The sequence below is a fragment of the Nerophis lumbriciformis genome, linkage group LG13 (genome assembly GCF_033978685.3).
Source record: "Nerophis lumbriciformis linkage group LG13, RoL_Nlum_v2.1, whole genome shotgun sequence".
In the NCBI taxonomy this organism is placed as follows: Eukaryota; Metazoa; Chordata; class Actinopteri; order Syngnathiformes; family Syngnathidae; genus Nerophis; species Nerophis lumbriciformis.
Genome location: NC_084560.2, coordinates 13,186,020 through 13,202,943, shown reverse-complemented (window position 1 = coordinate 13,202,943; position 16,924 = coordinate 13,186,020). Strand labels below are relative to the sequence as shown.

Below are 16,924 nucleotides of genomic sequence, written 5' to 3'. Positions count from 1 at the left end.
CAAAATGTCTAATAATGCCTGGAGACATGTATCTTTGTTCGTTTTAATATAAAAATGATCTTTTGTAAGTTTTGCAAATACGCAAGTTAGTTTTTTTTTATTCATAATGACAGTATAACTGTCATACCACATATAACATTTAAATAAACATATCTCCAAAACTGAACATGCATTATCTCTAAAAATGCCTAAAATATTGTATCTATTTGAGTTTTACAAGAATCAGGTAATTTGGTAAGGTTTACAAATACAAAAATTAGGGTTTACTCATAATGACAGATAACTGATGCATTCAATTTGACAGTTATTTATACTATACTATACAAGTACTAGCACCAGAATTGAAGAAAGACCACAGACCTCAGAAAGTGTCACACCTGAGAGAGAGGCAGAGACCTTAGAAGCAACACCTGAGAGAGAGGAGGTGGAGAGTGTAGAAGCAACACCTGAGAGAAAAGAGGCTTTAGATGCAACTCCTGACACAGAGGAAGCCATAGAAATCCCGGTAAATGTTGGGGAGGAAGAATCCACAGGAAGGGAGGCAGATGATACTACTGCAGAGGAAGCCATAGAAAAGGGGGAAGTTGAAGGAGATACAAGTGATGTAGGAGAAGAGGTCTTATCAAATATTGCAGTATAGTATAGTTGTATAGTTAGCTTCCTATTAGCAAATTTAATTTTACATTAATTTCCATATTGTGTAAAGGACCAAAAAAAAATGTCCTGCCCTTTTCTGACTTTGAGCCCCTGCCCCTCTATAATCATGTGCACGTCCCTGCTGTCACACCTCGGTGAAGTCTTGTCTATGGGTTTCGTCTGGTTTCATGTTGTCTTGTCATTTCCTGTTTTATTTTGAAATGTTAACTCCCTCTCGTTTCAGATCACTTGCTCTTCCTCCTGTTTCACTGGTCTGATGTCTCTCCTGATTGCCTGATTGTGTCCACCTGTGTCACCCTCCCTCATGTGTATAAATGGCTCGTCCTCTTCTTGTCATGTGCCAGAGTGTTTCTTATCATCTTGTGCGCACCTCCAGCGATCCTTTGCCACAGTCCTGTTTACAGCCGTTGCCACGTTTTTGTACTTTTTGACCCACGGGAGATATTTGTTTGGAGACCTTTTGTCAGGTAAGATTAACTTCCTATCATTGCCTCCGTTGGAGCACTTTTTGTTGTATTTTGCATATTGTATTCTTAGTAGGGATGTCCGATAATGGCTTTTTGCCGATATTCTGATATTAACCAAACCCTTAATTACCGATACCGATATCAACCGATACCGATATCAACCGATATATACAGTCGTGGAATTAACACATTACTATGCCTAATTTGGACAACCAGGTATGGTGAAGATAAGGTCCTTTTTAAAAAATAAAATAAAATAGATAAATACATTTAAAAAAAATTATTGAATAAAAAGGATTGAAAAATTATTTAATAAAAAGGAAAGTAAAACAATATAGGGACTGGCCGTGCGCGACCCGAGGGTCCCTGGTTCAATCCCCACCTAGTACCAACCTCGTCATGTCCGTTGTGTCCTGAGTAGTGATGGGTTGATGAAGCCTCATGAAGCGTTTCGACACATTGCAAAACTGTATTGATACTGTGTCGATACTGTGTCACTAAATACTGACATCTGCTGGACATTAAAAATCCCTACAGGCAACCTATGGACCGACTCAACTGACACTGATTTTATGACCTAGTACAGTGGTTCTCAAATGGGGGTACGCGTACCCCTGGGGGTACTTGAAGGTATGCCAAGGGGTACGTGAGATTTTTAAAAAATATTCTAAAAATAGCAACAATTCAAAAATCCTTTATAAATATATTTATTGAATAATACTTCAACAAAATATGAATGTAAGTTCATAAACTCCGTGAAACACAAGCTCAGGTTTGTCACTAAAATGTCTGTCAAAAAGAACTGTGAAAAGAAATGCAACAATGCAATATTCAGTGTTGACAGCTAGATTTTTTGTGGACATGTTCCATAAATATTGATGTTAAAGATTTATTTTTTTTGTGAAGAAATGTTTAGAATTAAGTTCATGAATCCAGATGGAGCTCTAGTACAATCCCCAAAGAGGGCACTTTAAGTTGATTATTACTTCTAGGTGTAGAAATCTTTATTTATAATTGAATCACTTATTTATTTTTCAACAAGTTTTTAGCTATTTTTATATCTTTTTTTCCAAATAGTTCAAGAAAGACCACTACAAATGAGCAATATTTTGCACTGTTATACAATTTAATAAATCAGAAACTGATGACATAGTGCTGTATTTTACTTCATCTTTTTTTTTTTCAACCAAAAATGCTTTGCTCTGATTAGGGGGTACTTGAATTTAAAAAGAATTCACAGGGGGTGCATTGCTGAAAAAAGGTTGAGAACCACTGACCTAGTATATACAATAATATAAAGCAAGTCATTGTATTTCATTTAGGATTATTTCATAACTTCATTTAAATAAAAATATATTTTTTGTCTTTTTTAGATACAGTCAATAAATAATGTGAACATGTATCATAACATGGAAATCTAAGAGAACGTGTTGTGAATGAGGATGCTTGTGGACCTGGAAATTATTATTTATTTATTTTTACACATATTTTTATTTAAAAGAAAAACAGTTTTTCCAACGTATTCAATTTTAGACGCTTTCTCTTCTTAGTTATTATTTCTCCGGCTGTAGAAAAGACCCGCTCACAGGGCACAGAGGAGGCGTCAGTGCGACACAGTTCGCGTATCGGTCACGTGACCAAAACAGCTCATGATCGGTCACGTGACTTTCTAAAAGCGATACGCGCACCGACACAGGGTTTCGCTCTATGAGCTCGACGCATGCGCCGATGCATCGGTGTTGCCGGACCCATCACTAGTCCTGAGCAAGACACTTCACCCTTGCTCCTGATGGGTGCTGGTTAGCGCCTTGCATGGCAGCTCCCTCCATCAGTGTGTGAATGTGTGTGTGAATGGGTAAATGTGGAAGTAGTGTCAAAGCGCTTTGAGTACCTTGAAGTTAGAAAAGCGCTATACAAGTACAACCCATTTATCATTTATCATTTATAATATAAAAACAGTTACATAGAAACTAGTAATTAATGAAAATGAGTAAAATTAACTGTTAAAGGTTAGTACTATTAGTGGACCAGCAGCACGAACACATGTGTGCTTACGGACTGTATCCCTTGCAGACTGTATTGATATATAATGTAGGAACCAGAATATTAATAACAGAAAGAAACAACCCTTTTGTGTGAATGAGTGTAAATGGGGGAGGAAGGTTTTTTGGGTTGGTGTATTAATTGTAAGTGTATCTTGTGTTTTTTATGTTGATTTAATACAAAAAAAAAAAAAAACGATACCGATAATAAAAAAAACGATACCGATAATTTCCGATATTACATTTTAAAGCATTTATCGGCCGATATTATCGGACATCTCTAATTCTTAGCACCTTTTTTCCATCCGCAGCCGGAGCGTTTTGAGTTTATTGGTATTTTTGTTAGTTTAGAGCAGGGGTCCCCAAACTTTTTGACTCGTGTGTGTGTGTGTATATATATATATATATATATATATATATATATGTATATGTATATGTGTATGTGTGGGAAAAAAAATCACAAGACTATTTCATCTCTACAGGCCTGTTTCATGAGGGGGGGTACCCTCAATCGTCAGGAGATTTTAATGGGAGCATTCGCATACCATGGTTTATATAGGGCACAGAGTGGGTGGGTACAGGCTGGCCTAGGGGCGTGGTGATTGGCTCATGTGTTACCTAGGAGGTGTTTCCGTCTATGGCGGCATGCTGTGACAATTTCGCTGCGCTTGTTGAGGGATGACAGGTCTGGACGGTAAATAATAAACAGTTTCTCTTTCAAGCATAGGTTGCATCTTTTATTACCACTATTGTAAGGTGTGCTGGATGCAAGAATTTGCCATGTTATTGAATATTCAACATTATTGTCTTTGAGGTCCCAAATGTGTTTGCTGAGTTCTGTGGTATTTCGCAGGTTTTTGTTCCTGAAAGAAGCCTTGTGATTGTTCCATCTGGTTTTGAATTCTCCCTCGGTTAATCCTACATATGTGTCGGATGTGTTAATGTCCTTGCGTATTACCTTAGATTGGTAGACAACTGATGTTTGTAAGCACCCCCCGTTGAGAGGGCAATCAGGTTTCTTTCGACAGTTACAGCCTTTGGAGTCGCTCTGTCTGGGGGCCGACGGCTCATTTGCAATTGTTTTGTTGTGGTTTGAGATGATTTGTCGTATATTGTTCATGCAGCTGTAGCTCAATTTAATGTTGTTCTTGTTGAATACTTTTCTTAGGGTGTTGTCTTTGGGAAAGTGTTTGTCAATCAGATTGAGGAATTTGTGTCCAATGTTAGTTGAGATGTTTTTGCTGTATGGGGGGTTGTACCAGATGATGTCGTTTCGTTTTCTGTTCTTTTTTGGCTGGTTTCCTGGCGTGGGTTCATAGGTGAGGGTGAAATTGTATCCGCTTTCATCAAGGACTTTTTGGTACGGGGGGGTTGCTTGGTCAAATTCAGCTTTGCTAGATGACAGCATCGATAGCCTTTTATTGATTCCGGTAGGTATTCTTTTCGTGGTGGTGGGTGGGTGGTTGCTGTCATGGTGCACGTATTGGAGTGTTGTGTTGGGTTTCGTGAATGGTTGGTAGCTGTTATTTCTCAGGTTGAAAGTGACGTCAAGGAAGTTGACGGTTTGCTTGTTTGCTTCAATCGTGATCCGTAGGCCGTTCTCTTTGAAAATTTGGCATATGCGCTTCTTGGTATTCTCGCTGCTCGTTGGCGAGGCGCGACACACTGCCAGTCCGTCATCACGGTAAATATATATATATATATATATATATATATATATATATATATATATACTTTTTGACTCGTGGGCCGCATTGGGTTAAAAAAAATTGGCATATATGTGTGTGTGTATATATATATATATATCCAAAGACATGCACCTGGGGATAGGTTGATTGGCAACACTAAATTGGCCCTAGTGTGTGGATGTGAGTGTGAATGTTGTCTGTCTATCTGTGTTGGCCCTGCAATGAGGTGGCGACTTGTCCAGGGTGTACACCGCCTTCCGCCCGATTGTAGCTGAGATAGGCTCCAGCGCCCCCCGCGACCCCAAAAGGGAATAAGCGGTAGAAAATGGATATATATATATATATATATATATATATATATATATGTATATATATATATATATGTATATATATATATATATATATATATATATATATATATGTGTGTATGTCGTTTTCAAAGCTTAAATCAAAATCCATCCATCCATTTTCTACCGCTTGTCCCGTTCGGAGTAATGATAATGCTAATGTTATCGGAAATTGGTGTGGTAGCAATAAATAGCATAGCAATTAATACCAGCTTGTTAGTTTGCAGTTCCACACTGGCAGCCATGCAACAAACTCAAAAGTTCCTTATAAAGAAAAATAAATGTGATGACTGCAAACCTCAAATATAAAGTTTGAGTGGTACATGCAGGTTCCTACTTTGGACAGATCAGTCATACTGACTGACTTACTCTATGCCAGTGGTTCTTAACCTGGGTTCGATCGAACCCTAGGGGTTCGGTGAGTCAGGCTCAGGGGTTCGATGGAGGTCAAGACACACCCGACTCATCGTGTAAATACAAACTTCTCCCTTATCGGCGTATTACAGATACGGCAACAGCTGACTGATTTGCAGGTGTGTAATTTGTTGTGAGTTTAAGCACTGTTGGTTTTGTTGTTTGAACAAGGTGATGTTCATGCACGGTTCATTTTATGCACCAGTAAAAAAAAAAAAACATGGTAACACTTTAGTATGGGGAACATATTCACCATTAATTATTTGCTTATTGACATGCAAATTAGTAACATATTGGCTCTAACTAGTCATTATTATTATGTACTTATTAATGCCTTATTCGGCATGGCCTTATTATAACCCTAACCCTCTAACCCTAACCCTAACAAAATAACTCTAAATTAAGTCTATAGATACTAAATGACATGGCTCCTGTGAAAACAGTCAGGATCAAAGCCCGCTCTGAACCATGGATGAATCCGGACCTACTAGCTGCCATAAAAGACAGAGACAGAAAATACTCCGAATACCAAAAGTGTAAAACAGAAGAAGATAAACAACCCAATAATAACAACCTCAAATCACTCCTTTCAACTCTCAAAAAGCAATGCAATAAATTAAGAAATAAGTCAATTAACCTGACTAAATCCTTAAAAAAAAATTACATTAACGACAAAATAGAGGAAAACACAAATAAGCCACGTGAGCTCTGGAAAATTCTCAACAACCAGCTTCCCGGTTGCAGCCAAAAGCTTAAAACCAGACTCACCAACATCAGCATCAAGGAGGGTGACTCCCTCATTACAGACAAAATGGAGGTAGCAAGCAGACTTAACGCCTTTTTCACCAGCAAAGCCACAACTCTCATCAACAAGCTGTCCCACCACTCTGGTCGCTTTGGTGTAGAACACATTAAAGCCTTCTACAGAAAGCTAGGAGTATCCAACAATGATTTCAAATTAGAAATGGTCACAGCTGATGAGGTGCTTAAAAAATTGAGCGCGCTCCACCCAAACAAGGCCACCAGCCTTGACAATATCCCCTCCAGATTCCTCAGGGACTCTGCCTCCATCATTGCCCCAATCATCACGCACATAATAAACCTCTCACTTTCACAAGGCCAAGTACCAAAAGATTTTAAGATAGCAAGAGTAACTCCGCTCTTTAAAAAAGAAGCAAATTGGAACCTGGCAACTACCGACCTGTTTCTATTCTCAGTTCCATTTCGAAAGTAATGGAAAAAATAGTTTATGAACAGGTCGATGGTTTCCTTGCCACCAATAAACCCATGTACAAATTCCAATCCGGCTTCAGAACTAACCACTCCACTGACACATGCCTTCTCTATCTGACCGACCACATCAAACATGAGGTGGACGCGGGCAAATACTGCGGCATGGTCATGCTGGATCTTCAGAAGGCCTTTGACACCGTTAACCACGCTATACTTACTGTTGGATAAGCACAGAGCAATCGGATTTGACAAAACCTCATCGAGCTGGATGCAATCTTACTTGGAGGGGAGGGAACAGGTGGTAGAGGTGAACGGCACCGTGTCCCCCCCGTCTCAGTGAGCTGTGGAGTCCCCCTTATTGGGGCCTTTACTGTTCCTAGTATACATAAACAACTTGTCATTGGCATGCGACTGTGAATTGTTCTTGTTTGCTGATGACTCGGCCCTGCTGGTATCCGACAAGGACAAGTCACAGGTGGAGAACATCCTCAGTGCTGAACTCTGTAGAACTTGCACCTGGCTCGCTGACAACAAGCTATCCATACACTTGGGTAAAACGGAATCCATCCTGTTTGGGTCCCACATCAACCTTAAGAAAGTCAATGACTTCACTATAAAAGTGGGTGACATTGTTATCACCAGGAAGGATGAGATCACCTACCTAGGTTCCATTCTAGAGGCTAATCTTTCCTGTGATAAAATGGCAACCAAGGTAATCAAAAAAAGTCAACCAACGAACGAGATTTCTCTATAGAATCTCCTCTCTGGTCAACAAAAGCACCATAAGGATTCTAGCGGGAACTCTCGTTCAACCCTTTTTCGATTACGCATGTACCTCCTGGTACCCTAGCACCTCCAAAACCCTCAAATCTAAACTCCAAACATCCTAGAACAAGCTAGTCAGATTACTTCTAGACCTCCACCCCAGATCCCACCTAACTCCTACCCACTTCTCCAAAGTGGGCTGGCTCAGGGTGGAGGACAGAGTACTTTCACTGAGCCTAGTCTATAAAATTCGCTACACCTCCCTAATACCGAAGTACATGTCAAACTACTTCTTTAACGTAAATGACCGCCATAACCACAACACCAGGGGGAGCTCCACTAACCACGTTAAACCCAGATTCCGATCTAACAAAGGTCTTAACTCATTCTTTCTATGCCACATCAATGTGGAATGCACTCCCAACAGGTATAAAAGAAAGGGCATCTCTATCCTCCTTCAAAACCGCAATAAAAGTACACCTCCAGGCAACTTCAACCCTAAACTAACACCCTCCCCAGATTAATAATCAAATGTAAACAATCAAATGTAGATACTTTTCTTATGCCTTCTAATCTCTCTCTCTCTCTCTATCTATCTATCTATCCACTACTTGCTGTACATATCCTACCAGGTCAGACCTACACTGTTTCAATATCCATTTCTCTGTTCTCAATTGTTGACTGATGATAACAACCAAATCAAATCAAATCAAATCAACTTTATTTATAAAGCACATTTAAAATTTACCACAGGGGTAGCCAAAGTGCTGTACAATGAACAGGTTAAAAGATAAAACGAGTACCGAGCAAACACAACACAACACAAACAGAACACGATAAAAAATAAATAATTAAAATAGAATAAATAAAAACATAAAAACAGGTTCACAGCAGGTGTATTATGGGGCGCCATTGCAGGATGGATATCACTCAGTGTTAAAAGCCATGGAATAAAAGTATGTTTTTAAGAGAGATTTAAAAACAGGAAGAGAGGAGGCTTGTCTAACACTCAGGGGTAGGTCGTTCCAGAGCTTGGGAGCAGCAACGGCGAAAGCTCTGTCACCTCTAAGCTTCAGCCTTGTGTCAGGGACCGTCAACAGCAGCTGATCGGCTGATCTTAAGGATCGGGTGGGGCAGTAAGGCTGAAGGAGGTCGGAGAGATAGGTTGGCGCGAGGTTGTTTAGACATTTAAAAACAAATAAAAGGAGTTTAAAATTGATTCGGTAACGCACAGGGAGCCAGTGAAGGGACGCTAAAATAGGGGTGATGTGCTCACGTCTGCGGGTCTGTGTTAGCAGACGAGCAGCAGAGTTCTGCACGAGCTGCGGGCGAGGGAGGCCTGGCTAATGCCTACATACAGGGCATTACAGTAATCAAGACGAGTCGAGATAAAGGCGTGGATTAATTTCTCAAGATCATGACTTGATAGAAGCGGTTTCACTTTCGCTATTTGGCGTAATTGATAAAAGCTTTTTTGAACGACGCTGCTGATTTGTTTTTCGAATTTAAAATCTGAGTCAAACTTTACCCCCAGGTTTGTGACACAGTCGCTGAGATACGGGGTCAGAGTGCTGAGGTCAACGTTGGGGGAGGGAGAGCGACTTGGACCGAACAACATAACTTCTGTTTTATCTTCATTTAGGCTCAGGAAGTTAGCTGAAAGCCAGACTTTGATGTCGTGCAGGCAGTCAATAAGATGTTGAACCGTGTTATTTTGTGCCATGGGAAAATAAATCTGGCAATCATCGGCGTAAAAATGAAATGCAATACTGTACTTCCTAAAAATAGAACCAAGGGGGAGAAGGTAAAGCGCAAATAAAACCAAACCTAAACCCCCCCCCCCCCCACACCCCGAATTGTAAATAATGTAAATAATTCAATGTATACACCCTGATGATTGTCTTGTGTGATGACTGTATTATGATAGTATATATGATAGTATATATCTGTATCATGAATCAAGTGGACCCCGACTTAAACAAGTTGAAAAACCTATTCGGGTGTTACCATTTAGTGGTCAATTGTACGGAATATGTACTTCACTGTGCAACCTACTAATAAAAGTCTCAATCAATCAATCAGTCTTTGTTACTTAGAATATGTACCCCTAGTGTCCAAATAACTCTAAATTGAGTCTTTGTTACTTAGAATATGTTCCCCTTGTGTCCAAATAACTCTAAATTAAGTATTTGTTACTTAGAATATGTACCCCTAGTGTCCAAATAACTCTCCAAAACCAAAATCCACCAAAACTAAAAGTTCGTAAGTGGGGCTTTAATGGTGTATTTCATAAAGATAAACTATACTGTGCCCCACTTAGCTCATATATTATTTTTAAAAACCTGAAATGAGCTGCAGGAGTAAAATAATGGAAGAAATCAACACGTTTTGATATTTTATTAAAAACGGACAAATTCATTTTTTCAAATTGTCACATACAACCAAATCTGACAAATGTATGGATCAATTCTGCACATACATTCAGTAGACTTCTGCACTTAAAAATAAGCAGCCTTGTATAGCAGCGGCCAATAAAAACACGACTCCAGTACAATAAAACTATTGTTGTCTTGCAAAAGAGATTTAGTCAATGTAAACCACGCGGCTTAGACGTATAGGATGTCGACTAGCATAACACATTTTGCATATTTCAAAATCAACACGTTAGTAATGTATTTGTTTGAACCAGCAATATGCTTGGTATATTCTTTTTCCGATTTTGGAGTTTTCCAATGAAAAAACATTGATGTCAGAAAATGATTGTAATATTGAAACACCCACATTTCCTATTTTTCTTTCATCCTGCTTTGAAAAACAAAATATGACTACTCAAGCATCATAAATTGATATATATATATATATATATTTACTAGGGGTGTCCCCATGCATCTTTTCCACTTCCAATATGCTCCTGATATTACTGGCCAATACTGATATTAATACTGATGTCGTTGTGGCTTGTACAGCCCTTTGAGACACTCGTGATTTAGGACTATATAAACTTTAAATGATTGATTGATTGATATTAATCCAATAAGATATCACAGGAATCATAGTCCATCCAACCATTTTCTACCGCTTGTCCCTCTTGGGGTGCTGGAGCCTATCCCAGTACCAATACTTGTATAATTTTATAGACTGACTAATTTGACTTGCTCAAAGCTTTTTTGATATGACAAACAGAACAATGGTTGGTAGGAAAATCTCTAACCTTATGGCATAAAATAATTTCATTTTGTAGTCTGGAATGTTAGAAGTACATTTACTCAAAGTACAAATGGTACGTATGAAAAACAGTAAATTTATGACAGATGTATGCTAAGTGGTAATATGTGTTTTGGCGACACCTAGTGGTCACAATTATTCATTAAGATAAACTAATGATACAGTAAGCTAAATGATGTGAACACGTTTGTTACTGGATACTTTCTAATATGCTTCTGCCGTGGAGAATCAAATAATAATTAAAGCTGCAAGCAGCGATGGACGGGACCGACTTTGACGGCACATAAAATCCAAACTGGAGGAGTAATTAAAACTCTTTCGTCAACTTTTAATCAGAAGGGTTCAATCTATCTCCTGTGCTAGTTTGAAGCCGACACGACAAACGTGCTCAGAAGAGATACTTTTTGAAAAAAAGGTGACCGCTTTTTACAAAACTTGTTTTGAAGGGGGAATTGCAAACTTCCTGTTGATTTTTGCTGGGGGTCGTTAATTTATGAAATGTAGGTCTAAGTGAGACCTACATAAAGGTTTTTGTTTCATGTCTCTACGACATTCCTACTGGAAGTTACAGGTAGTTTTGTCAGTGTTTTCTTCCGAGGAGCAGTTTTGTCTGTGTTTTATTCCTAGGGGGCGCTAGAGCGCAATTTTGAGTTTTGGGGTTTTTTGTTTTTTTTTATTAGATCGCAATTTTTGCCAGTCCTGATGTGTGTCCAGTTTGGTGAGTTTTGAAGCATGTTAAGGGGGTCAAATTGTAGCTCAAAAAGGCAAGAGTGACTGTTTTTACAAAACTATTGTTTTGAAGGGAGAATTGCCAACTTCCTGTTGATTTTTGCTGAAGAGTGTTAGTGTATGAAATGTAGGTCTAAGTGAGACCTACATAGAGGTTTTTGTTTCATGTCGCTACGACATTTCTACTGGAAGTTATAGGCAGTTTTGTCTGTTTTCTTCCTAGGGGGGCGCTAGAGCGCAATTTTGGGGTTTGGTTTTTCAATAGATGGCAATTTTCGCCAGTCCTGATGTGTGTGTGTGTCAAATATGGTGAGTTTTGAAGCATGTTAAGGGGGTCAAATTACAGCTCAAAGAGGCGGCGGAATAATAATAATAAAACCTTACAAATACAATAGGGTTCTCTGTCCCAAAGGGACATTGTGGTCCCTAATTATTAGATCCTTGTTTATATTGACACATGTTGTATTTTAAGCTAGTTTGTGTGCTATTGTTTGCTTAGCTGTTGTGTAGCTGCCAGTTCCTAGTAGCAAAGTATCACCTACCATGTTTACCATATGTAAATGACTTCACTTAAACACAAGAAAGGATCAACCTTGTGTACCTATTGGAGGACATTTAGATGTTAACTTTGCACAATTTAACACGCTGCAAGACTTCTTGTATTGTACATCGGAGATTTTAAAGGCAACTGATATTATCCGATTTTTAAAAAAATCCGAAATCAATATCCGATCTGGACACCCCTAATATTTACTATTAAAAACTTTCTGTATCTTTCCTCAATCGAACGCAAGTCTTCTTGCATTCATCTTCTTGCTCAAAACGGTTCTCATTTCCAGCGCAGCCTCCGTACCAAAACTGTGCACAGGAATTAGCCTGCTTGTCATAGTACCAGTGGATGCTGTACTCTCGGCAGGTGCCTTGGTCCAAGTTGAGGTCACAGCGGGGGTTGCGAAGGGAGACCTCTGAAGAAGACATACGCTCTGAGATTTAGTTTTTTTCTAAAATGTGTGAAATGGTATGAATTACTCACTTTTTGGCTTCAACTGAGTAGGGTCTGAGGAGGAAACTGAAACTTGTATGGAGGATGATGATGATGATGATGATGGTGATGATAAGTCTGCCTCGTTCGAGACAGAACTTTCCTTCCCATGTGACAAATATGTTTTGTTCACTACAGCCATAGTGCTGCTGGCCCTCACTTGGGCTCTTAGATCTAAATCTTCACCATCTTCATCTTCTACCACCTGAAGTCACACAATTTGAAAACAATATTAGTACTTGCTTGATTTACTTGGTGTCAATAGTTCGGCCAAAGACCTGAATAGGGAGTGTATCAGGACTGATTGGTAGTGTGAAAGTGTCACCACGGCTTCGGTCGTTTATGCGTCTCAGATTTGTGACCTCCTTCTCGTTGTTGTTAAATCCATTCCCATTGTTGTTATGTACATTGTTATGCCCTCCATAACCAATGTGTCCATTAACACCAAGCCCGTTCCAGTGGCCGTTTGTGACTCGATTGTAGATTAGGGCACCGTTTTCATCCTCACAGAACTGACTGACGAGCTTAGACTCCAGTGCTGAAATGAAACAAATATTCAGTTTTTTCATTTATTATCAATTGATCACTGTGGTCTGGTGGTAAAGCAACAGTTTGAAAATAAAGTCCAGTGCTTGGCTGCAACCTGCAGAGGCACTGCTTCAAACTCAACTACAAACCCCGTTTCCATATGAGTTGGGAAATTGTGTTAGATGTAAATATAAACGGAATACAATGATTTGCAAATCATTTTCAACCCATATTCAGTTGAATATGCTACAAAGACAACATATTTGATGTTCAAACTGAAACATTATTTTTTTTTGAAAATAATCATTAACTTTAGAATTTGATGCCAGCAACACGTGACAACGAAGCTGGGAAAGGTGGCAATAAATACTGATAAAGTTGAGGAATGCTCATCAAACACTTATTTGGAACATCCCACAGGTGAACAGGCAAATTGGGAACAGGTGGGTGCCATGATTGGGTATAAAAGTAGATTCCATGAAATGCTCAGTCATTTACAAACAAGGATGGGGCGAGGGTCACCACTTTGTCAACAAATGCGTGAGCAAATTGTTGAACAGTTTAAGAAAAACATTTTTCAACCAGCTATTGCAAGGAATTTAGGGATTTCACCATCTACGGTCCGTAATATCATCAAAGGGTTCAGAGAATCCGGAGAAATCACTGCACGTAAGCAGCTAAGTCCGTGACCTTCGATCCCTCAGGCTGTACTGCATCAACAAGCGACATCAGTGTGTAAAGGATATCACCACATGGGCTCAGGAACACTTCAGAAACCCACTGTCAGTAACTACAGTTGGTCTCTACATCTGTAAGTGCAAATTAAAACTCTCCTATGCAAGGCGAAAACCGTTTATCAATAACACCCAGAAACGCTGTCTGCTTTGCTGGGCCTGAGCTCATCTAAGATGGACTGATACAAAGTGGACAAGTGTTCTGTGGTCTGACGAGTCCACATTTCAAATTGTTTTTGGAAACTGTGGACGTCGTGTCCTCCGGACCAAAGAGGAAAAGAACCATTCGGATTGTTATAGGCGCAAAGTTGAAAAGGCAGCATCTGTGATGGTATGGGGGTGTATTAGCGCCCAAGACATGGGTAACTTACACATCTGTGAAGGCGCCATTAATGCTGAAAGGTGCATACAGGTTTTGGAGCAACATATGTTGCCATCCAAGCAACGTTACCATGGACGCCCCTGCTTATTTCAGTAAGACAATGCCAAGGCACGTGTTACATCAACGTAGCTTCAGAGTAAAAGAGTGCGGGTACTAGACTGGTCTGCCTGTAGTCCAGACCTGTCTCCCATTTGAAAATGTGTGGCGCATTATGAAGCCTAAAATACCACAACGGAGACCCCCGGACTGTTGAACAACTTAAGCTGTACATCAAGCAAGAATGGGAAAGAATTCCACCTGAGAAGCTTAAAAAATGTGTCTCCTCAGTTCCCAAACGTTTACTGAGTGTTGTTGAAAGGAAAGGCCATGTAACACAGTGGTGAACATGCCCTTTCCCAACTACTTTGGCACGTGTTGCAGCCATGAAATTCTAAGTTAATTATTATTTGCAAAAAAAAAAAAAGTTTGAGTTTGAACATCAAATATCTTGTCTTTGTAGTGCATTCAATTGAATATGAGTTGAAAAGGATTTGCAAATCATTGTATTCCGTTTATATTTACATCTAACACAATTTCCCAACTCATATGGAAATGGGGTTTGTACGTTATTACCTCGGTTTTCATACGCCCCGGTTTTAGTATGATGTTCACCCCAAGCCAAGTGTTTACCCGAGTGTCACTGAACGCAGCATACTGCTAATGTAAGTCCATCCAAACACATTGTCATTATCACTGCAAAAGGGATGTTACATTTTCAATTATCCATGTAATTTGTCATTTGTTTGCTTTTTGCACTGTTTCGTGTGCATAGCAATAATGAAAAAACCTGTATTGTGTTAACAGTTTAGAGCAGACCTGGGCAATTATTTTGACTCGGGGCCCAAATTTATAGAAAAAAAAGTGTCTGGGGGCCGGTATATCTATTTTTAGGAACACTAATACAAAACCTCAAAATGTCTGATTGAAAGCTAAAAACGTTATGACAGACCGCCTTAAAAAAACAGAATGGAATGTTACACCCAGAATGTACATGAAAATAAAGAATGTGGGATTTACAATATTGGCTATGAAGGATAAAACACTGAATATTGACAACATATGAACGTCACACCCCCTCTCCATCCACATATTTTACAATCAAGTGAAACACGACACAAATGCAACAAACACAGTGAAATATGAACGCCAAAGGTAAAAAAATAAACCCAACTACAATCTGATACATGTGATGCATCACTAAACTTTAGAACTTTTGTTGTAAAAATCTCCTTCCACGTCTGTCCCTGACACCCACATTTCAGGCTCTGGAAACACTCCCCTCCCATACTGCTTGGTGCCTCGTCTGAGCTGCTGTGACTTACATTACCACAGTAACTAATTAGATGACCATAGTAAGTAATTAGGTGACCATAGTAACTAGTATATCATGCAAAAGTGCAGATTCCAAGCATTGAAAGACTTAGTATAGTTGAAGACTTACGGTCATTAGGAAACATCACTGCACATCATAATGGCAGCTACACTTTACATCTTAAAGATCTAAAAACGTTTTTGGGAATGTCCGGCGGGTCAGATTGAAAAGCTTAACGGGCCGCATGTGGCCCCCGGGCCTTGATTTGCCCAGGTCTGGTTTAGAGTGTCTGGAGCGGACTAATTGGATTTACTTTGATACCTACTGAAAAATGGTTTGTTTTTCAGGTTGCTTTTGAAGTTTCATGACGTTATGAAGGAAATACCTCCTTCCCCTAATGGACATTTTACTACCGCTGTCTTGTACCTTGCTACGTGACCAAATAGCTTTTAAAAAGGCTTTGCTACACATCTTAAAAGAAAGCCTGGATCTCTGGCAATAATCTGTCAGTAAGCTACAGACATGGCAGCTGTACGTTTAATCGTTTAGCTTTTCTTCAGCGAACAGACACACCTAGCATGAACAGTCTCACCTGGTAAGGTGTTGAAGTCGTCAATAAGGTACATGTGTTCACTATCAGGATCAGAAGCGATGAGGTTGAGTTCACTCAGAAACTCGGCCTGCGTTGGATCAGAAGAATTGACAATTCCCAGAGCGTACATCTCAATATTTGCAGCATGAGCCTCCCTCACTGCCATGTCAAGTTTAACTGGCTCTCGCTTGTCTGTCTGACCATCAGTGATGACGATAGCCACCTTCCTGACCCCGGACCGGGCGCTGTAAAAAGCCTCTTGGGTGGCCTTTCTGATGGCGGTTCCAGTGTAGGTGCCCTCCCCCATGTAAGAAATCTTTCGGATCGCCTGTTTCACATCCTGTTTGTTTATGTAGCGGACCAAGTTGAACTCCAGATGGACGTCCAGGCTGTAGAGGACAAGGCCGATTCTTGTTGCGTTGCGTCCCACCGTGGTCCCGTCCACCAATCGAGTGACAAAGTCTTTGATGATTTCAAAGTTCTCAGGGCCAACGCTCTCTGAGCTGTCGATCACAAAGACCAGTTCCATTGGTCTTTCTTTGCACTTGACGCCGCATCCTGATGACGACAAAACTCATTAATCATTTAAATAATCTTTTGTATGTTGGATGACTGGAATTTGAGTGACACTTACCACATATTTCTTTGATGAGCTTAATAACGTCTTCTCTCTGAAAAACGCACATCATTAGAAGTCTGAACAGTGTGGTAAAAAATGTACAACTTAC

At 39.7% G+C, this 16,924-nt stretch overlaps 1 protein-coding gene and 1 long non-coding RNA gene across 2 annotated transcripts in view; one reads left to right on the top strand and one right to left on the bottom strand.

The window, feature by feature from the left end:
- The first annotated feature begins 1,004 nt into the window (after positions 1-1,004).
- Positions 1,005-16,923, top strand: LOC133613837 (uncharacterized). Its single transcript, XR_009816500.1, has 3 exons — positions 1,005-1,124; positions 16,404-16,485; positions 16,553-16,923. It is a non-coding gene; the product is annotated as an uncharacterized lncRNA (long non-coding RNA).
- The window catches only part of LOC133613835 (uncharacterized), a 61,881-nt gene continuing 55,089 nt past the window's right edge, over positions 10,133-16,924 (bottom strand). The window contains exons 31-35 of the mRNA XM_061971667.1: positions 16,831-16,867; positions 16,197-16,754; positions 12,888-13,147; positions 12,601-12,814; positions 10,133-12,532 (exon numbers count right to left, since the gene is read on the bottom strand). Coding sequence (XP_061827651.1) covers positions 12,324-12,532; positions 12,601-12,814; positions 12,888-13,147; positions 16,197-16,754; positions 16,831-16,867 — 1,278 coding nt within the window. The 3' untranslated portion in view covers positions 10,133-12,323. The remainder of the gene's footprint in view (positions 12,533-12,600; positions 12,815-12,887; positions 13,148-16,196; positions 16,755-16,830; positions 16,868-16,924) is intronic.